This window comes from Ranitomeya variabilis, chromosome 8, assembly GCF_051348905.1.
Source record: "Ranitomeya variabilis isolate aRanVar5 chromosome 8, aRanVar5.hap1, whole genome shotgun sequence".
Lineage (NCBI taxonomy): Eukaryota > Metazoa > Chordata > Amphibia > Anura > Dendrobatidae > Ranitomeya > Ranitomeya variabilis.
The window spans coordinates 18,470,012-18,495,750 of NC_135239.1; the positions used below are offsets into that span (position 1 = coordinate 18,470,012).

The window sequence follows — 25,739 nt, forward strand, 5'->3', positions numbered from 1 at the left end:
CCCAGCGAGGCCAGCAAGAGCCCCCGCCTCAGCGAGGCCAGCAAGAGCCCCCGCCCCAGCGAGGCCTGCAAGAGCCCCCGCCCCAGCGAGGTCAGCAAGAGCACCCGCCCCAGCGAGGCCTGCAAGAGTGCAGGCCCCAGCGAGGTCAGCAAGAGCGCCCACCCCAGCGAGGCCTGCACGAGTGCCCGCCGCAGTAAGGCCTGCAAGGGCCCCAGCAAGGCCTGCAAGAGCGACCGCCGCAGTAAGGCCTGCAAGATCAACCGCCCCAGCAAGAGCCCCAGCAAGGCCTGCAAGAGCCCCCGCCTTAGCGAGGCCTGAAAGAGTACCCGCCCCAGCAAGGCCTGCAAGAGCCCCAGCGAGGCCTGCAAGAGCCCCAGCGAGGCCTGCAAGAGCCCCAGCGAGGCCTGAAAGAGCCCCAGCGAGGCCTGAAAGAGCCCCAGCGAGGCCTGCAAGAGCCCCAGCGAGGCCTGCAAGAGCCCCAGCGAGGCCTGCAAGAGCCCCAGCGAGGCCTGAAAGAGCCCCAGCGAGGCCTGCAAGAGCCCCAGCGAGGCCTGAAAGAGCGCCTGCACAAGCAGACCTAAAAAATTCTGCAGCACAAAAAAAATGTAAGCACCTGTCATGCAGAATGAACATTTAGATCTGTATCACATGACCACAGTGAAAATCTCAAAGGAATTTCTCGCCCTCCTTTTGATTTTGCTACAGTCCAGCACCACCCCGTGCCCACCAGGTCTCCGAGTCCAGCCTGCAGGTGAACGCCCGGCACGCAGCAACCGCCAGCGAACCGTCAGACAGTTTAGAAGTGTTCACAAAAGGCAGCGGATCTTTATCTGCTCTCTGGAAAGCAAACACCGAGAAAAGCTCCTTCAAAGCCATCGGAAGAATGCAGCTGATTAAATCCATACAGCCGCGTCCAAAGGGGAATTTATTTTTTTTCAGCAGAAATACCACCTTGATCCGGGGAGGTAGCCCACCATTACTAAATGAAGAAAAAAAAACCCTCACCATCGGGCTGCCCAGGGAAGATTGATTGGACGGGATTAGATTGCGGCACGTTTCATCTGCGGCCGCACAATACAGAATACAGCTGGTTTTATCCGTTTTTCGCATGAAGCATAAGAAAGCCCAATTAGCTGTCAGCCATCAGAAGACGGAGCCGGGCTTTCATCTTCAGCTGAGATGCCACAAGTGGGCAAATGTCATGGAAACGTAACCTCAGGACAACTTCCTGCCGCATTTGCTGAAAGTAGAAAAAAAAATATTCAGGTTTTATCAGCCGAGAACAGATGAATTTGGTATTGTGCTCAGAGAATACAACAGAAAGGGCCACAATGAGAAGAGTCCGTGTCATCCCTTTAATTGCAGACACCTGGATGTTTTTTTTGTGTGTGCGGGGCGGGGGGATGGGACTACAGTGCATTGAATTGGAAATCTGCCCACGGTAACTCCTATAGGAGGGAGAGAGTTCTGAAAGTCATTGGACCTCTTATATTAAGACTGCCAACCATAGCAACCAATCACAGAGCAGCTTTCATTTTTTAAAAAGCTCTGGGAAAATTAAAACAGTGCTGTGATTGGTTGTTATGGGCAATGCACAATTCTTCATAAGAGGCCTACTGGTCTTAAAAACACTGTACTTCAGTTAGGAGTTACCTTGATGCGGGTCAAAAAAAAACCCCAAAAACATCTCTACCTCAGGAGTTACCACGATGCACGCAAACGAGGTGTAGACTGTTCTTAAGGGTAATTCCGCAAGAAAACTACTGTAATGGCAGCCATACTGGTTTTGCAACAACGCCAAAGAGGCTGCAATAGAAATCAAAACAGCTCCTGCCACGCTACCTCCCGATGCCACGGCGACCTCCGACAAGGGCCCAACGCCACAGTGACCCACGACAAGGGTCCAGCACCACAGTGACCCACCACAAGGGCCCAGCACCTCAGTGACCCACCACAAGGGCCCAGCACCTCAGTGACCCACCACAAGGGCCCAGCACCTCAGTGACCCACCACTAGGGCCCAGCACCTCAGTGACCCACGACAAGGGCCCAGCACCTCAGTGACCCACGACAAGGGCCCAGCACCTCAGTGACCCACGGACAAGGGCCCAGCACCACAATGACCCACCACAAGGGCCCAGCACCTCAGTGGCCCACCACAAGGGCCCAGCACCTCAGTGACCCATGACAAGGGCCCAGCACCTCAGTGACCCACGACAAGGGCCCAGCACCTCAGTGACCCACCACCAGGGCCCAGCACAAGGGCCCAGCACCACAATGACCCACGACCAGGGCCCAGCACCTCAGTGACCCACCACAAGGGCCCAGCACCTCAGTGACCCACGACAAGGGCCCAGCACCTCAGTGACCCACCACCAGGGCCCAGCACGACAATGACCCACGACAAGGGCCCAGCACCTCAGTGACCCACCACAAGGGCCCAGCACCACAATGACCCACGACAAGGGCCCAGCACCTCAGTGACCCACCACAATGGCCCAGCACCACAGCGACACCCGACAAGGGCACCACATCACGGTGACCCCCAAGAAAAGGTCCCAATGCCAGGGTGACCTGATAGTGTTAAAAAAACCATGTACCTCAGTTAGGAGTTACTATGATACCTACAAGCAAGGTGTAGACAGTTCTTAAGAGTACTTCCTCAAGAAAACAACTAACGGCAGTCATACTGGTTGCAACAACCCCACACAGGCCGTAACAAATCAACACCACGCCTGCCACACTAACAAGACAAAGGGCACAATGCCATGGCAACCCCCAACAAAATGTACAACTCCAATGCGACCCCCGACAAACAGCACAATGCCACGGTGACCCCCAACAAAGTGGACGACTCCCCGACAAAGGACACAGCGCCGCTGTGACCCCCAACAAAATGTAGAACTCCACTGCGACCCCCAACAAAGGGCACAATGTGACGACGAGCAACTCCCCAATAAAAGTTTCCTGCAATAGTAACCTCTCCCATCCCAAGACCTCCCAACAACAGTCCCACCACAAACAATAGTGGTGTAAATTGAAGCTTGTGGACCTAAATGCCAAATCTCCAACAAGGCCTTATCATCACAAGTCTTTAATAGTATTGTTTTTTTCACATGGACCAAAGGAGCTATTTGCCCCTTCTCAGATGGTATTTTCTCCCGCTCTTACTTTCCAGTTTGTTCAAGCTCTTGACAGTTTGTACGGGTCTTTCTCCCAATAGCAGATTTCAATTCACCCCATAGATTTTCAATGGGATTGAGATCAGGACTCATTGCTGGACATTTTTTATTTTTCAACCATTCCTGTGTACTTTTGGATGTGTGCTTTGAGTCATTGTTTTGCTGGGGGACCGATGATCATTGATTCAATCCAAGTTTTCTTACATTGGGTAGGACATTTCGCTCTAAAATCGTTTGACGATTCTCTGATTTCACAATTCCTGTGATATGGTCAATTCCTCCAGTACCAGAAACAGCAAAGCAATCACACAGCATTATGGATCCTCCACCATGCTTAACTTCTGGTAGGGTGTTCTTTTCCTTACAAGCTTTATTATGCTGTCTGTAAACAAACTGTTGCCTTGCATTGACAAAAAGCTCTATTTTTTTTTCATCTGTCCACAAAACATTTTCCCAGAAGGATTGTGCTTTCTCAAGGTACTCTTTGATAAAGATCAGTCATTCCTTTTTATGTATTTTCTTCAGCAATGGTTTCTTCCTTGAACTTTGCCCATAAAGCTCTGCTTGGTTTAGTGAGCTGTGTATGACACTCACTGAAACCATGACCCCAGACTTTCACATGTTGGTCTTCTTTGGATGTTTTTTTTCCATCATTCACACAAACCTTTGAAGACATCTGGTCAATTTTCCCCTTATGTCCAGGGAGGTTCTTGACTGTTCCATGCTTGACAAACTTCTTAATAATGGCAGCACGGTGGCTCAGTAGATAGCACTGCAGCGCTGGAGTCCTGGGTTCAAACCCCACCAAGGACAACATCTGCAAGGAGTTTGTATGTTCTCTCCATGTTTGCAATGGGTTTCCTCCGGTTTCCTCCCACATTCCAAACACATACTGATAGGGAATTTAGATTGTGAGCCCCATCGGGGACAGCAATGATAATGTGTGCAAACTGTAAAGCGCTGAGGAATATGTTAGCGCTATATAATAATAAAGATTATTTATTTTATTATTAATAACATTGTGCACGGTCGAAACTGGGATACCAAAGTACCAAGATAACTTTTGGAAGTCTTGTGTATGCAAATAATAGCAGTTCTGATGTCCTCACACAGCTCCTTTGTCTTCACCATTGTGACAAAGGAACAGGCCTACCATGTGGCTTTTAAAAACTCTGAAGTCATCATTCATTGGCCAATTCATGTCACATGGGCACAGACAATTAATCACAGGTGAGTCACAGTCACAATCCATACTAATTTAATGTAAAGGCGCCAATACCAGGGTCACCGCAGCTTTAGGTTTTGCTATTTTTCTCTCCCATTGTTTTTTTGTTTTAATTTATTGTTTATCATTTGCTCTTTTGTATTTAACATGAGTGGTCTGTACAGGAAAACTCACTTCATTCATTTTTCTCAGGAGATAATACACATTTTGTACTTACACTTCATGGGAAAGTTATTTTTTTATTCTACATTTTAAGGTTTTTTTATTATTATTATTATTATTATTATTTTTATTTTAGAGCAATTAAAAGAAAGTTGCAAAAGTAATCACACCCTGTAAACTAGTGCCTGAAACCAGTGGATAGATCCCATATGCCCACAGCTGCTGAAAGCCCCGGCAAGAAATGCAGTCGTTCCACATTCCTCATGTAAGAGCGAAGAGAGAGGGGGATTATTGGAGGAATGTGCTGCGGATCTGTCACAGGAAAGGTAGAGAGAGGCCACGGCACAACCGATAAGGATACGAGGCCGCCAGATTCATCTCCGTGTCTGATCCGGGGCGAGCAGGTTCCTGCGGCCACAAAGGTTCACCTCAACTAAACCCTCAGCCACAACTGCGCAGCCACAACTGCGCAGCCACAGACGTCTATAGCAAAATGTAACACAAATACAAGGGAAATCATTTATTGTTTGGCCTCAGTCAAAATCCAGATTATTGTCAGATTCAGATATTTATCTGCAAGATGGAAATGAGAACAGAAAAGAAGTTGGAATATAGTCTGGGAAAATACAAGTAAACCCGACATTCTCAACAAGCCGACTATAGAATATCTGGTGTAAAGATATGCCCAAGTAACGTAATGTATGTACACAGTGACTGCACCAGCAGAATAGTGAGTGCAGCTCTGGAGTATAATACAGGATGTTACTCAGGATCAGTAATGTAATGTATGTACACAGTGACTGCACCAGCAGAATAGTGAGTGCAGCTCTGTGGTATAATACAGGAGGTAACTCAGGATCAGTAATGTAATATATGTACACAGTGACTGCACCAGCAGAATAGTGAGTGCAGCTCTGGAGTATAATACAGGATGTAACTCAGGATCAGTAATGTAATGTATGTACACAGTGACTGCACCAGCAGAATAGTGAGTGCAGCTCTGGGGTATAATACAGGATGTTACTCAGGATCAGTAATGTAATGTATGTACACAGTGACTGCACCAGCAGAATAGTGAGTGCAGCTCTGGAGTATACAGTCATATGAAAAAGTTTGGGCACCCCTATTAATGTTAACCTTTTTTCTTTATAACAATTTGGGTTTTTGCAACAGCTATTTCAGTTTCATATATCTAATAACTGTTGGACACAGTAATGTTTCTGTCTTGAAATGAGGTTTATTGTACTAACAGAAAATGTGCAATCTGCATTTAAACAAAATTTGACAGGTGCATAAGTATGGGCACCCTTATCATTTTCTTGTTTTAAATACTCCTACCTACTTTTTACTGACTTACTAAAGCACTTTTTTTGTTTTTGTAACCTCATTGAGTTTTGAACTTCATAGCTAGGTGTATGCAATCATGAGAAAAACTACTTAAAGTGGCCACTTGCAAGTTGTTCTCCTGTTTGAATCTCCTCTGAAGAGTGGCATCATGGGCTCCTCAAAACAACTGTCAAATGATCTGAAAACAAAGATTATTCAACAAAGTTGTTCAGGGGAAGGATTCAAAAAGTTGTCTCAGAGATTTAACCTGTCAGTTTCCACTGTGAGGAACATAGTAAGGAAATGGAAGAACACAGGTACAGTTCTTGTTAAGGCCAGAAGTGGCAGGCCAAGAAAAACATCAGAAAGGCAGAGAAGAAGAATGGTGAGATCAGTCAAGGACAATCCTCAGACCAACTCCAGAGAGCTGCAGCATCAACTTGCTGCAGATGGTGTCACTGTGCATCGGTCAACTATACAATGCACTTTGCACAAGGAGAAGCTGTATGGGAGAGTGATGCGAAAGAAGCCGTTTCTGCAAGCACGCCACAAACAGAGTCGGCTGAGGTATAGAGTCGGCTGAGGTATGCAAAAGCACATTTGGACAAGCCAGTTACATTTTGGAAGAAGGTCCTGTGGACTGATGAAACCAAGATTGAGTTGTATGGTCACACAAAAAGGCATTATGCATGGCGGCAAAAAAACACAGCATTCCAAGAAAAACACTTGCTACCCACAGTAAAATTTGGTGGAGGTTCCATCATGCTTTGGGGCTGTGTGGCCAATGCCGGCACCAGGAATCTTGTTAAAGTTGAGGGACGCATGGATTCCTCTCAGTATCAGCAGATTCTTGACAATAATGTTCATGAATCAGTGACAAAGTTGAAGTTACGCAGGGGATGGATCTTTCAGCAAGACAACGATCCAAAACACTGCTCCAAATCTACTCAGGCATTCATGCAGAGGAACAATTACACTGTTCTGGAATGGCCATCCCAGTCCCCAGACCTGAATATCATTGAACATCTGTGGGATCATTTGAAGGAGGGCTGTCCATGCTCGGCGACCATCAAACTTAACTGAACTGGAATTGTTTTGTAAACAGGAAAGGTCAAAAATACCTTCATCCAGGATCCAGGAACTCATTAAAAGCTACAGGAAGCGACTAGAGGCTGTTATTTTTGCAAAAGGAGGATCTACTAAATATTAATGTCACTTTTCTGGTGAGGTGCCCATACTTATGTACCTGTCAAATTTTGTTTAAATGCAGATTGCACATTTTCTGTTAGTACAATAAACCTCATTTCAAGGCAGAAACATTACTGTGTCCATCAGTTATTAGGTATATGAAACTGAAATAGCTGTTGCAAAAACCCAAATTGTTATAAAGAAAAAAGGTTAACATTAATAGGGGTGCCCAAACTTTTTCATATGACTGTAATACAGGATGTAACTCAGGATCAGTAATGTAATGATTTGTTAAAAACAGGGGACTTTTCGCTTTGATATACAATTTGAGCTTATTTCTGCCCCATCAGGCTTCATACCTGGGGCAGCCTCGTTATCACACCTCCACAGTAGCTAATTGCACTCACTTATAATAACTCACTGTTGTGAGGTGCTAGTTGGGTAATTGCACCTTTTATTACCTGCCTGTGATAAGATGGACGGTCCCTCTAAGCACAGGCTGATGGGGGGCATACACAGGAGGGTATATTATTATGGAAGTCGTTCACTTGTCTAATGGATACCTGGTCATAAATAATAAGTACTTGACAGTAAGTGATTTTGAAATCACGACACAGATCTGCCATGTTGGTTCTTTTTGGGTGTTTGTAATAGGCTATTGGGGCGTCCTCATATGACCAGGCGCCTCCACAGAATGAATGTGAACCACTGTGCCAAAAGCAGTTTTAGGTGATGGACATCCGACATGGCGCACCTTAAAGGGTCTATACCACTTTAGACAATTATGGCGTATGAAAGGCGCCCTCCTAAGCAAGCAGACTCCTATACAAGTGAATACAAATCTGCAACCTCTCTATTCCTGGTGGTGCGAGACTGGACCCCATTACTGTGGATATGGTGGGAATATTCCCTATAAAACTTTCCTACAACCCAGAAAATCCCCCAGCCTACCTAGGCCTAAGAAAATCCCCCAGCTTTCCCCATAACAGAAGAAACTAGTAAACTACTGAAAAGAAATCCAAACTTTTTTTTGTAAGGGGGATGGGAGACTGTTGGGTTTTTGCAACAGAAAGTGTTGGCGAGTCTGGTTGCCCACCGGGCGAGGAGTTTCTGAGCACCGCCGTCCTTCTTGCTTATGCAAAGCCTCAGCTGGTGGTGCAGAGAATAAAACCCGTTAACAAATGTGGAGCTCTTGTATGGCGGCCAATAACAATGTTGTGTGCATTCCCGAGTCGCCTCTTCTGCCCCCACGTCCAGCCCGGCTCCCACCATTATCCACCATTCAGCCCTGAAACCTATACGTTCCCCTCGTCACACACAAGTGAGAGCTCCAGGGTTGCACAATGGCTCCTTGGCTCATTCACAGCAACAAAGCATTCTTTCATTAGGACAGCATGCCTATTAAATGCAACCTAATAAAGTGCGCACATATTCAGTGTGGAGAGGGGGATTCGGGGCTAACCGGCTCTTGGTATCTAGTGACTAAGCAGGAGGGGGCTGCAGAGGAAGCTGGGGACAGTTCTCATCATTTGTTGGGGGATTTTGTGTCATTATTGGTGCTTTAAGCGCGTTTTTCATTTGCACCAAATTCTTTATATTTGTGCCTATTTGGAAGTCACTTTTATATATATTCGCCTTTTATTTATTTTATTATGTTTGACAATGTGGGCGCGTTTTGCGTTCTCCAGATATTTGCGAGCGATTCATCCATTGTAACTTTTTATAAAGTTGCAAAAATTTGGCACACGTACTCCAGCCCCCCCCCGATAAGAGAGGATTTATGGGTTTTTTCGTACAACAGAAATTTTCATGCAAATACTAAGAATCGCATGCTACTTTTGATCTTTCGACTATGTGCTATAAAAAGTTGGAAAAAAAAAAGTTTAAAAGCAAAAGTAAAGAACCATGCTACTCTTGATCATTCGACCATTTGCTATAAAAAGTTGGAAAAAAGAAAGTTTAAAAGCAAAAGTAAAGAACCTATTTTTTGGATTTGCGCACAATTCACTAACCGCATGCGCCATTTTGAGGAATTTGGAGCCAAAGAATGTCAAAGAGAAATAAAACACGCAAATGATGATTAGGGATATATCATGTGGAACTCTTAACAATTGTGCAAAAGTTTCTGGCATAGAAAGAAAAATATCAAATATCGAGGAGGAGGAAGAGGTGAAACTGCAATACATTAGCAACTTTTTAAGAAGGTTGCAATTATTGAATCTGCCACAAACATCTGAGTTACAAAACTCATGTTCACAATGGTGGAAAAAGAAAAAAAAAAGAAAAAGACATAAATGAAGGTTAGACTTCAAAATAGGTGCAACTTAAAAGAAGGCATGAAAATAAAACAACGTGTGATTTCTGACATCTCATAGCCTTTGCTGGTACTGTAAAAGGCAACTCAAAATTTGCTTTTAAAGAAAAAAAATTCAGCAAAAAAACACTCATCTGAACGTAGTAACTATATTTATGCAAGTTTTGCAAAATGCAGACAAGGCCTCGTACAGATCTAACTGCGACCGCAATATAAGCAGATAGTTGAGAGTCCCTGGACAAAAACCCTTCATGTCTAAGCGCGGCCCGGAGCACAAATGTGGTCACCATTCACGGTGATTGCGAGGCTTTGGTGAGACGGGCGCTTTAATCATTGCACAAACCCAAAACCGGCCTCTAATGGTGGTGAGAACAAGCAGACTCCCGCTCCCCCATAAAAAAAAAACCAGTATACAACTGCGGCTGAGATCAGGTATAATTAGGAGTGACGGAAACCTAAGCCACGATGATACAACATCTGGATGACATTTGTCTTGCGCGCTGGAGAATGTGCGTCGGCCATGTTTAGCGCTTTCGGCGGCTCATGGGTTGCATTACAGAACTGTTCGTAATACTTTTGACCCCCCCCCCCAGAGAATTCAAGACGGGCATTCACGTTTGTCATGTTTTTCGGAAAACAAACCTCTAAATTAAAGGTAAACTTTGAAGGCGAATCCTGACTTATGTCTGAGGCGTCAGAAACCCGTCTGCGTGTTCATCGACTGGCATGGTAATGGAGGCTATTTCCAGGCTGGTGACTACAAGACACAAGGAGCCGCTGATCATGACGTTCCTGACTCCTGTTGGAATCAGTATTGCATATAACGGAGGATGAGGACACGCTGCACTGCTCAGTAATACAGAACCATAGGGACGCCATGTGCCGCCATATACATGATTTTTTTTTTTTTGTCTGCGGCCATCTCATGTCTATAGGATGAGCCCTAATGTTCTAGGAACAAAACTGTTGACAAATCTGTGAAATCTTCCGCTTCCTCCAAGCGGTGATAGTGGCGGGAAGCATACTTTTTTTTATTTATTAATAATTTAATCTTTTTTTTTTTTTTAAAAATGGTCCTAGGTTAATAAAAATGTTTTTAAATATTAAAAAAAGGGACAGTCAAAAGTTTCTCCATGCCGTCCAGGGTTTGGTCAATGCGGTTCACAGCGATTTCTGAGCCGTCAGCTTATCAGTCCCAGCGCAGCTTAAGAGACAAAACGACTCTGACATATTTGGATTTTCGGCTGTTAATAATTCACCCTGACTAGCTATGATTTCTGCGAGAAGCCGGCAGAACGCAGCCGCGAGTGAAGGAGGACAGCTAATTACCCGCCAATCCACCTTGCCGCAGCGCGCTGGCGCAACTTTTATCTACGCAGGACAGCTGCACGGGCGCGTTTGAAGTGAAAATGTCACTCTGGGCTAATGCAGGCAGGCTTACATCACTAATGATGGCTCACACTTTGAAGACGGGACTCAAAGCTTAATTAAAAATTCTAATTCTGTCTCCTCCGCGCCGCTCGTTTGAACTGCCTTCCCACTTGGAGCACTTTCAAAAAAAAAAAAATAATTATTATTTTTTTATGTTACATGCATGAAACTAAAAATGTCCAAGTAGAACAAAACAAACAAACAAAAAAAACCCACAGCAACAGTCCTTTGCTGTCACAGCGTCCCTCCAGAGAGGATTGTGTTTGCAGCGAGCCCAGGAGACCATCGTGTGGCACAGCAGGAATGGCGCTGCACGATTCCTACAATGTCCAGTATCTGTCCCAGGACCTGGTAGGTAATATCAGCCATCTGCGCACATTTTTCTGGGGGTTACCATTCATGAGAGTGGGGCCCACTAGCGCACAGTGGACCGCAGACAAATACCAATGGTGGAACGCTTTTTTAAAAAAATTTATTTAGAAATTTTGGCCAAGTCAAGTAGGGTCAGAAATTTTTTGGAACTACTAAATGTAAAACACAAATATATAAGTATTACAATATACAATGCCAAATAATACCGCCAAACACCGCTCAGACAATATTACCAACCCAGTGTCCAGCTAAAGATCCTTTTATGCTGGGATCAGATGGGAGCATTTCACGGTCCGTATAATGAGTGACAGCGGGTCACCAATCCAATCGCGAAGTTAAAGCCTCATGGGCACGTGGTACGGAGACCCTCGGTCAGTCCAGGCAATGTGGATAATATTGGCCAGCACGGTGCCTCAGTGGTTAGCGCTAAACATGGTGGCTCAGTGGTTAGCTCTATACATGGTGGCTCATTGGTTAGCACTATACACAGTGGTCCAGTGGGTAGCACTATACACAGTGGTTCAGTGGTTAGCACTATACGCAGTGGTTCAGTGGTTAGTATTATACACAGTGGCTCGCACTAAACACGGTGGTTCAGTGGTTAGCACTAAACATAGTGGTTCAGTGGTTAGCACTAAACATGGCGGTTCAGTGGTTAGCACTAAACACAGTGGTTCAGTGGTTAGCACTATACACAGTGGTTCAGTGGTTAGCACTAAACACAGTGGTTCAGTGGTTAGCACTGCAGACTTACAGCGCTGGGGTCCTGGGTTCCAATCCCACCAAGGACAACATCTAAGGAGTTTGTATGTTCTCCCCGTGTGTGCGTGCGTTTCCTCCCACACTCCAAAGACATACTGATAGGGATTCTAGATTATGAGTCCCCAATGGGGACAGTGATGAAGTCTATACAGCGTAGGGAATATAATGGCGCTATACAATTATAATATACGGATTGTGATATATGCCAGTCTGATCCCGGCTTTTGATGGGCAGATTTTGGGGCATCATGAGAGAACAATGATGACACAGATTGACCGCTCTCACTTTATGGATTTTTTTTTTTTTACATTGCTACACGGGCCAGTAATCAGGTAAAAGTGATATTAGAATATCGGCCTGTGTGACAAGGTTTTCTTACAAGGGCAGGTAAATTGTTCACAAGTGCTAATTGATGATATAGAAATTCATCATTGCATTTTTTTTTTTTGTAAGAAAGTTTGCCATCTGTTTCTTTAACTTTACATAGGGCCCCAGTATGGGTGTACAAAAAACCAAACAAACGCCGATATACTCATTCATCCATCTGCCGCTTCTCTGCCCCGCCGGCCGTGTCTCCCGCCGGCCGTGTCTCCCATCGGTCGGTCTCCTCTCCTTCCCTTTCAGGGCGGTGGTCGGCGCTTAGAACCAGCTATTTGCCGCAGCAGTCACATGCCGATCACACCATATGGAAAGGAGACTGGTAACGGGCCCCGCCAGCAAGAGCGATAACGGGGGATCAGCGGATGAGTGTCAGCCATTTCTTATTTTGAGTAATGTTTGACAATTTTTTTTATTTTACATATCATGATCCACATTTAAAATAACAAAAATGAGTTATCTTCCGATTTTCACATTGACCTCCAGGGTTTAGGCACATACTTCGTGTCCTTTCAGTAATAGTTTTCAGCAGTCTCATTATCATCAAAGACAGGATTACAGTGACCGGATAACACGTCAGCTAATAACGCTGGATCCATCAATCACAATAGGCGATGTCACAGCTCACATGCTCCTCCTCTCTGCACAAGCTCATTAGATCTAGGCTTCAGTGCAAAAGAAAGGGTCGGAGTCTGTCCATTGTCGTTAACGGACATGTGGATTTCCTGAAATAACAGGGAGTTAATGTCTATAAAAAAAAAAAAAAGGAGCAGTGGCCAGACTCGGGAAAATTGCAAAATTATCGATATTCAAAAAAATAATAATAATAATTGCAAATACAAAAAAACTTATTAAAGGTCATTTTATGATGACATATTCCCTTTAAGGGTCGTAAAGCAGCAGCAAGAATTATCAGATGGTCGCCCTGTGGGCAATGGTCGAAAACGATCGTCCACACATTCAGGCAAACATTTCCCAGAGTAAATAATACCGCCATACAGTAACCAGTAGCAGTAATATATAGTGGCCACATGACACTCGATACATGTTATACACCATAACACCGCCAACGTGCGGCCCGCCAACGTCTAAGTAGTGAGGGAGAATATAGTGAAAAACGTGGGGGTCTAGAAGAGCAAGGGGTTCAATTATAAAAGTTCCTGAAGGTCAAGGTCAGAGAACATTTACATGCTCTACCCTTTAGTTGCTCCCGATTTTCCAGTTGTTTGCGGGTGGCACAACAGAAAAACGAAGCCCTGGGCAACTGCCTATTTTGCCAACCCAAGTAATCCAATCTGGGACACAAATTTGGTGATTGCCTTAAATCCTTTTCATGATCATAGAATTTTTAATCTACCTTTTTCCAGGTGGACGCTTATTGCCGCGCTGTATAAATACCTGCAGGCGATCAGCTCGCTTTAAGTGTAACGTAAACATTACGAGACTCTTCTAATCGCCGGATCAACTCGTATTTTCAGTTCATCAACTATTTCCACATCCATTATCAAAGCCATCGACTTCAATTACACAGTGCGGTCTCAGCAAATGCAGACATCAAACTGGGGAAGCAAGATGGCGGACCCCACAACCGAGCAAGACGAGGTCCCTTTAATGCAAAATCACGCTGAAAAAGGGCAAAGGAATCATCCCGTGGGTCAATGTAATGGCGTCAGCCATTAGGAGTTTATTCTGTAGTTAAAATACAAATAGCTGCAAAATTATATGATCCCCTCAACTAGAAACATTCTCATTTACACCTAGTAGATAAACTGTTCACAACCCTACACAGCAACACACATCATAAAAAGTTGACACTATATTATAAATATACAGTCGTGGCCCAAAGTGTTGGTACCCCTGAAACAGTTTCAGAAAATAAAGCATTTCTCCCAGAAAATTATTGTAACATGTTTATTTCCTTGGTATGTATTGGAACACAAAAAAAAAAAAAAAAAAAAAAAAAACAGAACCAAGTGCAAATTGGACATAATTTCACACAAAACTCCAAAAATGGTCCAGACAAAATTGTTTGACACCTTTCCAAAATTGTGTGTAAACAACTTTGTTTCGAGAATGTGATGCTCATTCAAACTCACCTGTGGCAAGTAACAGGTGTGGGCAACATGAAAATCACACCTGAAACCAACCTGAAATTAAAAAAAAAAGGAGAGAAGTTGACTCAAGCTTCGCATTGTGTGTCTGTGTGTGCCACGCTAAACACTGAGAACAGAAAGAGGAGAAGAGAACTGTCTGAGGACTTGAGAACCAAAATTGTTAAAAAATAATATAAACAATCTCCGGAGATCTTGATGTTCCTTTGTCTGCGGTGCACAATATAATCTATAAATTTACAAGGTTACAACGCAGGACAATCCGGATGGTGGATAAGCAGCCCCAATCAAGTTCCAAAGAAATTCATACTGTCCTGCAGGCTGAGGGTGCATCAGCGTTAGTACAAAAAAATCCATCCACATGTTCCAGGAGGGCCCCACTGCTGTCACACAGACATAGAAAAGGTAGACTGCAGTTTGAAAAAATGTACGCAAGCCAAAATCCTTCTTGGAAAGCATTTTGTGGATAGATGAGACCGAGATAAATGAGACCAACATTCTACTGTTTAACAAAAATGGAATAAGGACTACAAAGAAAATAACAGTACCTACAGTCAAATATGGTGGAGGTTCAAACATGTTTTGGGGTTATTTGCTTCCTCTGGCAATGGGTGCCTTGACTGTGTGCAAGGCATCATGAAATCTGAAGATTACCAAAGGGTTTCGGGTCGCACTGTAGTGCCCAGTGTCAGTAAGTTGGGTTTGTGTCCTAGGTCATGAATCTTCCAGCAGGACAATGCCCAAAACATACTTCAAGAAGCCCCCATAAATGGATGAAACAAAGTGCTGGAGAGTTCATTAGTGGCAGCAATGAGTCCGGATCTAAATCCCATTTATCACCTGTGGAGAGATCTTAAAATTGCTGTTGGGCGAAGGCGCCTTCACATAGGAGACCGGGAGCAGTCTGCAAAAGAAGAAGAATGGTCAGAAATTCCATTTGAGAGGTGTAAGAAGCTTGCTGATTGATTGCAGTTATTTATTCCAAAGGGTGGCAACCAAATATTAAGTTGAGGGGGACAACAATATTGTCCAGACCGTTTTGGGGGTTTTATGCGAAATTATGTCCAATTTGCCATTTTTTCCCCATGTTGTTCCAATATATGTGATACATTTCTGACTGCTGGGGGTCCCACTTATCACTACTATGAGGGTCCTCTGCCCCTTTTAGAATCAACTGGCAGTCACGTATGCGTACTACAGCCTCATGAAGGAGAATAGGAAGCTGGATTTTAACAACACCCCAGATGTGTGATGTACTCATTCTCTGATAGCAAGAAGATATTGATATTGAAAAACAAGGTATTTTTTTTGCTTCAGTCTCCATTGAGTTTCCTATGCATTGGAGCAAAATTGCAGAAAACACCCAAAATGCAAACTTCTCTTTGGTAATAACGTCTCAGTGAAACAACGTGGTTGTTGTAATCCAATGGTCTTCTAGTCTCAAAGTGGTTTCTGCTGCGATTTATACAAAATCCATAAGGTGTGACCATAGCCCAAAAACGCCAGTGCATAATCACCCAGAGAGATTTCCATCAACGACTGATTTGTCTCTCTGGCTCATCTGTGTATTGCCTGGTCCAGTCAAATCTGCTGAATGATCTTCCGTACAGTCCATGGTATCTCGATATTTGCCCGTGACAATCCTCGCCGCCTGTCACGACTGCGTGTCACGTCATCTATTCCTGGCATCATAAATTATTCAGTATACCAAGCCGATGACACATATACATTGTATCAGACGACAGCAAGATAAATATTTACAAAACTAATCTAAACCTGTTACATTGTATTAAACAAAGTAAAATATCCAAAACATCCCTAAAAAAGGATCTCACAGATATTATCCCCCACACATCTGCAAAGCAGACAACAGGACAAGGTGTGAATGAGTGAGGACAAAGGCAGATCACAGGGGGCTTATGGCACAAGGAGGGTGTGAAGAGGCAGGAAAGCTGGCCACTTTGAAAGATAAAAGGCCATTTGGGGCGACCCCCTGCTGGCTGCTGAGCAATGCAGGCCTGCTAATCTCCAAAGCCTTTAAAACTTAATTGACTTCAGTTTTCTATACAGTCCCTTTCATTTTGCTTTTATTTTGTGCTGTGAACAAATAAGATATTATAATGGGGATGACTGGGAGGAATTACAGCCACCAGGGTGCTGGAGATTATATCATATATTACAAACTGGATAATCAGGAGGAAGGATTATATAATACTTTCAAGTCTCCAGCCATGTGTGTGCATTTCTATGCCTTATTGCATCTCATAAATATGCAGACTCTTGATCTCATATCTGTATCTCATGTGAGCGAGCGAGCGAGCGAGAGAGCCGAGCCACAGAGAGCGAGCGAGAGAGCCGAGCCACAGAGAGCGAGCGAGAGAGCCGAGCCACAGAGAGCGAGCGAGAGAGCCGAGCCACAGAGAGCGAGCGAGAGAGCCGAGCCACAGAGAGCGAGCGAGAGAGCCGAGCCACAGAGAGCGAGCGAGAGAGCCGAGCCACAGAGAGCGAGCGAGAGAGCCGAGCCACAGAGAGCGAGCGAGAGAGCCGAGCCACAGAGAGCGAGCGAGAGAGCCGAGCCACAGAGAGCGAGCGAGAGAGCCGAGCCACAGAGAGCGAGCGAGAGAGCCGAGCCACAGAGAGCGAGCGAGAGAGCCGAGCCACAGAGAGCGAGCGAGAGAGCCGAGCCACAGAGAGCGAGCGAGAGAGCCGAGCCACAGAGAGCGAGCGAGAGAGCCGAGCCACAGAGAGCGAGCGAGAGAGCCGAGCCACAGAGAGCGAGCGAGAGAGCCGAGCCACAGAGAGCGAGCGAGAGAGCCGAGCCACAGAGAGCGAGCGAGAGAGCCGAGCCAGAGAGCGAGCGAGAGAGCCGAGCCACAGAGAGCGAGCGAGAGAGCCGAGACACAGAGAGCGAGCGAGAGAGCCGAGACACAGAGAGCGAGCGAGAGAGCCGAGACACAGAGAGCGAGCGAGAGAGCCGAGACACAGAGAGCGAGCGAGAGAGCCGAGACAGAGAGCGAGCGAGAGAGCCGAGACACAGAGAGCGAGCGAGAGAGCCGAGACACAGAGAGCGAGAGAGCCGAGACACAGAGAGCGAGAGAGCCGAGACACAGAGAGCGAGAGAGCCGAGACACAGAGAGCGAGAGAGCCGAGACACAGAGAGCGAGAGAGCCGAGACACAGAGCGAGAGAGCCGAGACACAGAGAGCGAGAGAGCCGAGACACAGAGAGCGAGCGAGAGAGCCGAGACACAGAGAGCGAGCGAGAGAGCCGAGACACAGAGAGCAAGAGAGCCAAGCCACAGAGACAGAGCCACAGAGAGAGCAAGAAAGCAGAGCCACAGAGACAGAGCCACAGAGAGCAAGAAAGCAGAGCCACAGAGACAGAGCCACAGAGACAGAGCCGAGATATGAGATACTAAATTCATAGAAAAAGTTCTAATCGCTTCCTGTATCTTACTTTATCTCTGTACTTCGTATCCAAACTCGTTTCTAAAAATATAACTTACAGACATGAGATGCACAAAAAGAGGACAGGTACAAAAAAAAAGATGAAAGATACATATAGAGAAGAGATACACAAAGAGAAAGGCGATACAAGATACAGCAGAGTTATAATAGTATATAGAGAAAAAGATGAGATAAGATACTGCAAGATGAGATAAAAGAAACAAAATACATGGAGAAGATAAGAGGAGATACATAAAGAAATCTGAACTACATTGAGATTGCGGCAGAGATGGACATCTCTCTCTCTCTCTCTCCTCGGACAGAGTGTAAATCAGTACATTCCTCGGACTGTGTAAATCGCTACATCCAAACCAGTAAGATGGCGTTTATACCCCCACCCCCTGTGACGCCGCAGAAAGCAAGACAAGACCTATGTCATCACGCTGCCCACACTCCTTCATTGGCTGAAAAAAATGGCGGTTAAAGCGTCATACGAAACGCGACTTTGGCGAAAGTCGGCGACTTATGAAATTGACCGATCCGTTTCGCTCAACCCTAATCGTAAGTACAACCCAAGCACAGGGCCCAGCAGGCGAGGAGCTTCTTATGACATAGTATATAAGGACCAGAGCGAACGATTACTGGTGCACAGAGCATAAGAAGGGGGTGCTCTATGACGAGAGATTTTGGAGAGCAGAGGACTTCCTTAACATTCTACATCACATCCATCGAAACAAAAGCTTGACTATAATTTAAATGGATTCTGTCACTTGGACAGCATCAGAATCAGAGGGAAAAAAAGGACCCGATTAATCAGTTTGTCAATGTTCCTGCATAAAATTGCTTTAAGTGCAAAATCTTGGAGTAATTTGTAGATGGGTAAAAATGTAGCGACTAACAAAGGTGGTATAAATGGCTAATCTATTCCAGGCTCTGACTGCAGAATATTTCGAGCGGTGGCACAGATCTTAATGAATTTGGCGCATTTTACTGGAACGCCGCCTTCATTAAAACCTGCGTACAAAACGCCAGTCTGGATGAACTGGGGCCACAGAGTTAAAATGTGCAATATGTATATTTAAATAGTAACCAGCGGCTGCAGAAAGCACAGTGTAGAATATAAGACTGAGCGCGGAGGGTTATCTCCCCGCTAAGAAGCCTTGGCCGCCGCACTTCTATTGATCTTTAAATCTCTCACTTCCACCCCTCTCCGCCTCGTGCATGCGATGTGCTGCAGATAAAGTGTAATGTGGAGCAGATGGGGGGAAAAGAAACAGAATATTTCATCAGGTCAGACAAGCGCAGCCCAAAAGCATCATGGAACCTGGATCCTCGGCTGAATATTAAACCCCGGGATGCACGGGGCGGTGGAGGGAGATTTCTGCCCAATTGTTTCAAATAACAAATTGAATATACAAGAAAAAGGAGGAAAGAAAAAAGCGAAAATCACAATTCAGAGACGGATTTGAGGCTGCAAACAACACAAACAGGTCACTATACACCGACGACGGCAAGAACACCACCGGGTACCGCAGAACACATGAGACTCTCCAGCTGTGGGACTACAACCTCCATCATGCCCCAACAACTTGTGGCTTTCCAGCTGCTGTGCAACAATTATTTGCCGGCTGTAAAATGTGTAAAATGCGGCTCTCCAGCAGCTGTGTCACTACAACTCCCAGCATGCCATGGCAACCGCAGCTGCTGCATCACTACAACTCCCAGCATCCCTGGACAAGCTACAGGTTCTAAATCCACAGCAATTGGGGATTCACAGGTTCAGGATCGTTGCTTTACGGCTTTAAATATTCACAACAAGGAAGAAATCCTGTAGGATCCAATTGCTGCAAATGCGGACAACCTTCTGATACATTGTTATATAGAAAACATAAATCAATGCACAGTGATTAGCAAGATGTTCTGCAGCAGCTGTGGGACGTGTCGGATCTTATAATCTTGGAAACACTTTGGCTTTAGGATAATGTTTTCAGCAATATGACCACAAAATGCAAGAAAAATAATGTAACAATAATAATAATAATAATAGCAACAACTATTTTATGTTTTTTTTTCTGGGATTTATAAACACATACAGAAGCCTATGAAAAAAAAACAACAACAACACATTTTCTGGAAAAAATACCCCTCACCTCCAAACAACCTTGTGCAGGTATACATGGTGTAAAATAAATAAAGACTGTATACTCACCTTCTAATCCGCCGCCTCCTCTCCTAGTGCGGCCTAGGTCCCCCGCCGGTCTCTGTATATCCCCATCCCCTTCTTGTTTTACAGCCATGTGACCACAGCAGCCAATCACTGGCCGTGGCAGTGATGTGATGGCAATAGTTGTGGCCAGTGATTGGTAGCAGCTGTCACATTGTCACATGTCTGTCCCCATTGGAAGAAGACAAATAACGGAGGTCCTCAGCTCTAGGAGTGGAGCGGAGGGATCAGTAGGGGAGTATACATTATTGTATATTTTACACCATACTGTTCCATTAAAAATCAAACTGAGATGGACCGCCGCTTTAAATAAAAAGAACAATGAGAATCCAGAATGACATAAATTTGACCGACCAATAAGAATCCAGAGTCTGTTCACATGATGATAGCAAGAAGCAGAAATAATTTACATTATTGAGGGTCTTTATCAAATGTGGACCCCCCTACCATGACATAACAATCCAATCACACGTACCGGTATCTGACCAATTACTATCCAATCAGATCAAAATCAATTGTTGTACAAATGGCCAACTGATCTGATGCAACCTGTCCACCAATCACAATGATCTGTAAGATATCTGATAACGGCATCACTGGGGTACACGGCTTTACACTGACCACAACACAAGGAACAATGAGAGCTGGATCAGTGTCCACAATAGACGTGTCAGTAACTGATACATATCTGACCGGAACCGATTTTAAGTGATCCTATTGGTCGCTCAGATCGATTTCCGTCCAATCTCGTTTTCCAACTGCAATCAATGCACGTTACGAGCTCCAATCCCGTCCGATTGCCTCCAACGCTGCGATCCCTATGGCCGCCATCTATCACGCCTTCATCCAACGCCGCGATCCCTACAGCCGCCATCTATCACGCCTTCATCCAACGCCGCGATCCCTACGGCCGCCATCTACTGCGCCTTCATCCAACGCCGCGATCCCTACGGCCGCCATCTACTGCACCTTCATCCAACGCCGCGATCCCAACTGCCGCCATCTACTGCACCTTCATCCAACGCCGTGATCCCTACGGCCGCCATCTACTGCGCCTTCATCCAACGCCGCGATCCCTACGGCCGCCATCTATCGCGCCTTCATCCAACGCCGCGATCCCTACGGCCACCATCTATCGCGCCTTCATCCAACGCCGCGATCCCTACGGCCGCCATCTACTGCGCCTTCATCCAACGCCGCGATCCCAACTGCCGCCATCTACTGCGCCTTCATCCAACGCCGCGATCCCTACGGCCGCCATCTACTGCGCCTTCATCCAACGCCGCGATCCCTACGGCCGCCATCTACTGCACCTTCATCCAACGCCGCGATCCCAACTGCCGCCATCTACTGCACCTTCATCCAACGCCGTGATCCCTACGGCCGCCATCTACTGCGCCTTCATCCAACGCCGCGATCCCTACGGCCGCCATCTATCGCGCCTTCATCCAACGCCGCGATCCCTACGGCCACCATCTATCGCGCCTTCATCCAACGCCGCGATCCCTACGGCCGCCATCTACTGCGCCTTCATCCAACGCCGCGATCCCTACGGCCGCCATCTATCGCGCCTTCATCCAACGCCGCGATCCCTACGGCCACCATCTATCGCGCCTTCATCCAACGCCGCGATCCCTACGGCCACCATCTATCGCGCCTTCATCCAACGCCGCGATCCCTACGGCCGCCATCTACTGCGCCTTCATCCAACGCCGCGATCCCAACTGCCGCCATCTACTGCACCTTCATCCAATGCCGCGATCCCTACGGCCACCATCTATCGCGCCTTCATCCAATGCCGCGATCCCTACGGCCGCCATCTACTGCGCCTTCATCCAACGCCGCGATCCCTACGGCCGCCATCTACTGTGCCTTCATCCAACGCCACGATCCCAACAGCCGCCATCTACTGCACCTTCATCCAACGCCGTGATCCCTACGGCCGCCATCTACTGCGCCTTCATCCAACGCCGCGATCCCTACGGCCACCATCTATCGCTCCTTCATCCAACGCCGTGATCCCTACGGCCATCTACTGCACCTTCATCCAACGCCGCGATCCCTACGGCCGCCATCTACTGTGCCTTCATCCAACGCCGCGATCCCTACGGCCGCCATCTACTGCACCTTCATCCAACGCCGCGATCCCTACGGCCGCCATCTACTGCACCTTCATCCAACGCCGCGATCCCTACGGCCGCCATCTACTGCACCTTCATCCAACGCCGCGATCCCTACGGCCGCCATCTACTGCACCTTCATCCAACGCCGCGATCCCTACGGCCGCCATCTACTGCACCTTCATCCAACGCCGCGATCCCTACGGCCGCCATCTACTGCGCCTTCATCAAACGCCGCGATCCCTACGGCCACCATCTATCGCGCCTTCATCCAACGCCGCGATCCCTACGGCCGCCATCTACTGCACCTTCATCCAACGCCGCGATCCCTACGGCCATCTACTGCGCCTTCATCCAACGCCGCGATCCCTACGGCCACCATCTATCGCGCCTTCATCCAACGCCGCGATCCCTACGGCTGCCATCTACTGCACCTTCATCCAACGCCGCGATCCCTACGGCCGCCATCTACTGCACCTTCATCCAACGCCACGATCCCTACGGCCACCATCTACTGCACCTTCATCCAACGCCGCGATCCCTACGGCCGCCATCTACTGCGCCTTCATCCAACGCCGCGATCCCTACAGCCGCCATCTATCACGCCTTCATCCAACGCCGTGATCCCTACGGCCGCCATCTACTGCGCCTTCATCCAACGCCGCGATCCCTACGGCCGCCATCTATCGCGCCTTCATCTAACGCCGCGATCCCTACGGCCGCCATCTACTGCACCTTCATCCAACGCTGCTTCAATCCGCACCTTTCACCACAATCCCCGACGCACCAATGTACAATGAAACCAGAATTCCCGGCCACAGGAGAGGTTTCATTTTTTTTTTTTTTTTAAGATTTCATTTCTGTATCCGGTGGGATCGATAGCACAGATGCAGAATTTATTGTGACGAGAGCTCCCCGAAACCTTCAGCTACGAGGAGACAATAAGTAAGTGACCCCTGTGATTTACCAGCAGATACAATGTATCAGATAAAGAGAAGAAGAAATAACTTGTATCAGGATGATCTCCGGCCCCTCACCTGCATGGTGTGCACCCCCAGCTCCTCCGCCGCCAGCCTCCGCATGTGAGCGGCCAGCAGCTGCGCCTCGTCCACGATGGAGACGTCCGGCTCCGGCCGCGCAGGTGTCCAGAGCCCGGCGGCCGCGGAGCACAGGACGAGCAGCACCGCGCCGCCCCCCGGCCCCATCCTCCGCTCCAAACTTCTGCGCTCTCAGCCCAAAGTTCCCAGCGGCGACGGCCGGGACCCTGGAGGGGGCATCCGAGGCTCGGGGGCTCCGGGGACCGCGCTCTGCAGGCGGGGGACGTCACGGCGGATCCCGGGCGGCTCGTACACTCCAGATCTGCCGGAGTCCCGGAGAAAGTGCGAGCAGAGGCGGAGGGAGGAGGCGGGGAAATCACGGCCCGACACTGAGACCAGGGGGAACACTGCCGCCTGGCGGCTCAGGAGGAGACTGCACCCGGGAGTGCACAGAGAGGAGGGGGACAGAGAAAGGAGGGGGACAGAGAAAGGAGGGGGACAGAGAAAGGGGTGCACAGGGGAGGAGGGGGACAGAGAAAGGAGGGGGACAGAGAAAGGAGGGGGACAGAGAAAGGAGGGGGACAGAGAAAGGAGGGGGGCAGAGAAAGGGGTGCACAGGGGAGGAGGGGGACAGAGAAAGGGGTGCACAGGGGAGGAGGGGGACAGAGAAAGGGGTGCACAGGGGAGGAGGGGGACAGAGATAGGGGTGCACAGGGGAGGAGGGGACAGAGAAAGGGGTGCACAGGGGAGGAGGGGGACAGAGAAAGGGGGGGACAGAGAAAGGGGTGCACAGGGGAGGAGGACAGAGAAAGGGGTGCACAGGGGAGGAGGGCAGAGAAAGGGGTGCACAGGGGAGGAGGGCAGAGAAAGGGGTGCACAGGGGGGGAGGGGGACAGAGAAAGGGGTGCACAGGGGGGGCAGGGGGACAGAGAAAGGGGTGCACAGGGGAGGAGGGGGACAGAGAAGGGTGCACGGGGAGGGGACAGAAAAAGGGGTGCACAGAGAGAAGGGGACAGAGAAAGGGGTGCACACAGAGGAGGGGGACAGAGAAAGGGGTGCACAGGGGAAGAGGGGACAGGGAAAGGAGTGCACAGGGGAGGAGGACAGAGAAAGGGGTGCACAGGGGAGGAGGACAGAGAAAGGGGTGCACAGGGGGGAGGAGGGGGACAGAGAAAGGGGTGCACAGGGGGGGAGGAGGGGGACAGAAAGGGGTGCACAGGGGAGGAGGGGACAGAGAAAGGGGTGCACAGAGAGAAGGGGACAGAGAAAGGGGTGCACACAGAGGAGGGGGACAGAGAAAGGGGTGCACAGGGGAGGAGGGCAGAGAAAGGAGTGCACAGGGGAGGAGGGGACAGAGAAAGGGGTGCACAGGGGAGGGGACAGAGAAAGGGGTGCACAGGGGAGGAGGGGACAGAGAAAGGGGTGCACAGGGGAGGAGGGGGACAGAGAAAGGGAGGGGGACAGAGAAAGGGGTGCACAGGGGAGGAGGAGAGAAAGGGGGGAGGGGACAGAGAAAGGGGTGCACAGGGGAGGAGAGGACAGAGAAAGGGGGGAAACAGAGAAAGGGGTGCACAGGGGAGGGGGGACAGAATGGGGTGCACAGGGGAGGAGGGGGACAGAGAACGGGGTGCACAGGGGAGGAGGGGGACAGAACGGGGTACACAGTAGAGGGAGGGGGACAGACAAAGAAGTGCACAGAGGAGGGTGACAGAGAAAGGGGTGCACAAGGGAGGAGGACAGAGTAAGGAGTGCACAAGGGAGGGGGACAGAGAAAGGGATGCACAGGGGAGGGGGACAGAGAAAGGGGTGCACATAGGAGGAGGACAGAGAAAGGGGTGCACAGAGGAGGGGGACAGAGAAATGAGTGCACACAGAGGAGGTGGACAGAGAAAGGGGTGCACAGGGGAGGGGGACAGAGGAGGGGGACAGAGAAAGGAGGGGGACAGAGAAAGGGGTGCACAGAGGAGGGGGACAGAGAAAGGGATGCACAGGGATATCCTACAGCACCTGATACCCCAATACTGAGCCGCTCATCCTCTCCCATGCACTCCCCAGTGCCCTGTCACCCCTCACAGCCCCACAATACCCCCGTCCTGTCACATTCACCCCCCAGTCACATGACATGCCGCTCACCAAGTCTGCAGGCAGTGAGGACCAGGAAGTGTCTGAGAGAAATGCAGGGCGGACACTAGGACCCAGCAGCCGGAGCCAATCTGAGCGTGCACCAAACTGCAACCCGGAAGAATCTCCTCAGGTGACAGGTCAGTAGCCGGCACCGTGCACTGCGGGAGGAGGCGCCACTGTGCTGCCGGCTGCAGAGTCTCCTCAGGCAGGAGCCGGCATTTCCCTCCTCTCCTCCTGTGCGGTGTTCTGCTTTAGCGGCAGTGACTCTCTATGGGCCCCTTCATGTGACAGGGCCCGGAGAAAGGGGTGCAGAGGTCAGGAGGGGACAGAGAAAGAGGT

General features: G+C 48.2%; 1 protein-coding gene and 2 long non-coding RNA genes across 6 annotated transcripts in view; 2 read left to right on the forward strand and 1 right to left on the reverse strand.

The window, feature by feature from the left end:
- CACHD1 (cache domain containing 1) overlaps positions 1-25,519 on the reverse strand; it is a 132,304-nt gene extending 106,785 nt beyond the window's left edge. The window contains exon 1 of one of the 2 annotated variants that reach the window (XM_077278212.1): positions 25,410-25,519. Coding sequence is in view for 1 of the 2 variants with exons in the window: in XM_077278211.1 (XP_077134326.1) it covers positions 23,277-23,444 (168 nt within the window). In the remaining variant the exon portion in view is untranslated. Of the gene's footprint in view, positions 1-23,276; positions 23,592-25,409 lie in introns of those variants that run through there. The other variant, XM_077278211.1, reaches the window with a different exon arrangement.
- On the forward strand, positions 4,360-5,093 carry LOC143787360 (uncharacterized). The gene is made up of 2 exons (XR_013218343.1): positions 4,360-4,411; positions 4,705-5,093. It is a non-coding gene; the product is annotated as an uncharacterized LOC143787360 (long non-coding RNA).
- The window catches only part of LOC143788515 (uncharacterized), a 66,440-nt gene continuing 66,132 nt past the window's right edge, over positions 25,432-25,739 (forward strand). For 2 of the 3 annotated variants that reach the window (XR_013218653.1, XR_013218654.1), the window contains exon 1: positions 25,432-25,537. This is a non-coding gene — a long non-coding RNA (uncharacterized LOC143788515). Of the gene's footprint in view, positions 25,538-25,586; positions 25,715-25,739 lie in introns of those variants that run through there. The other variant, XR_013218655.1, reaches the window with a different exon arrangement.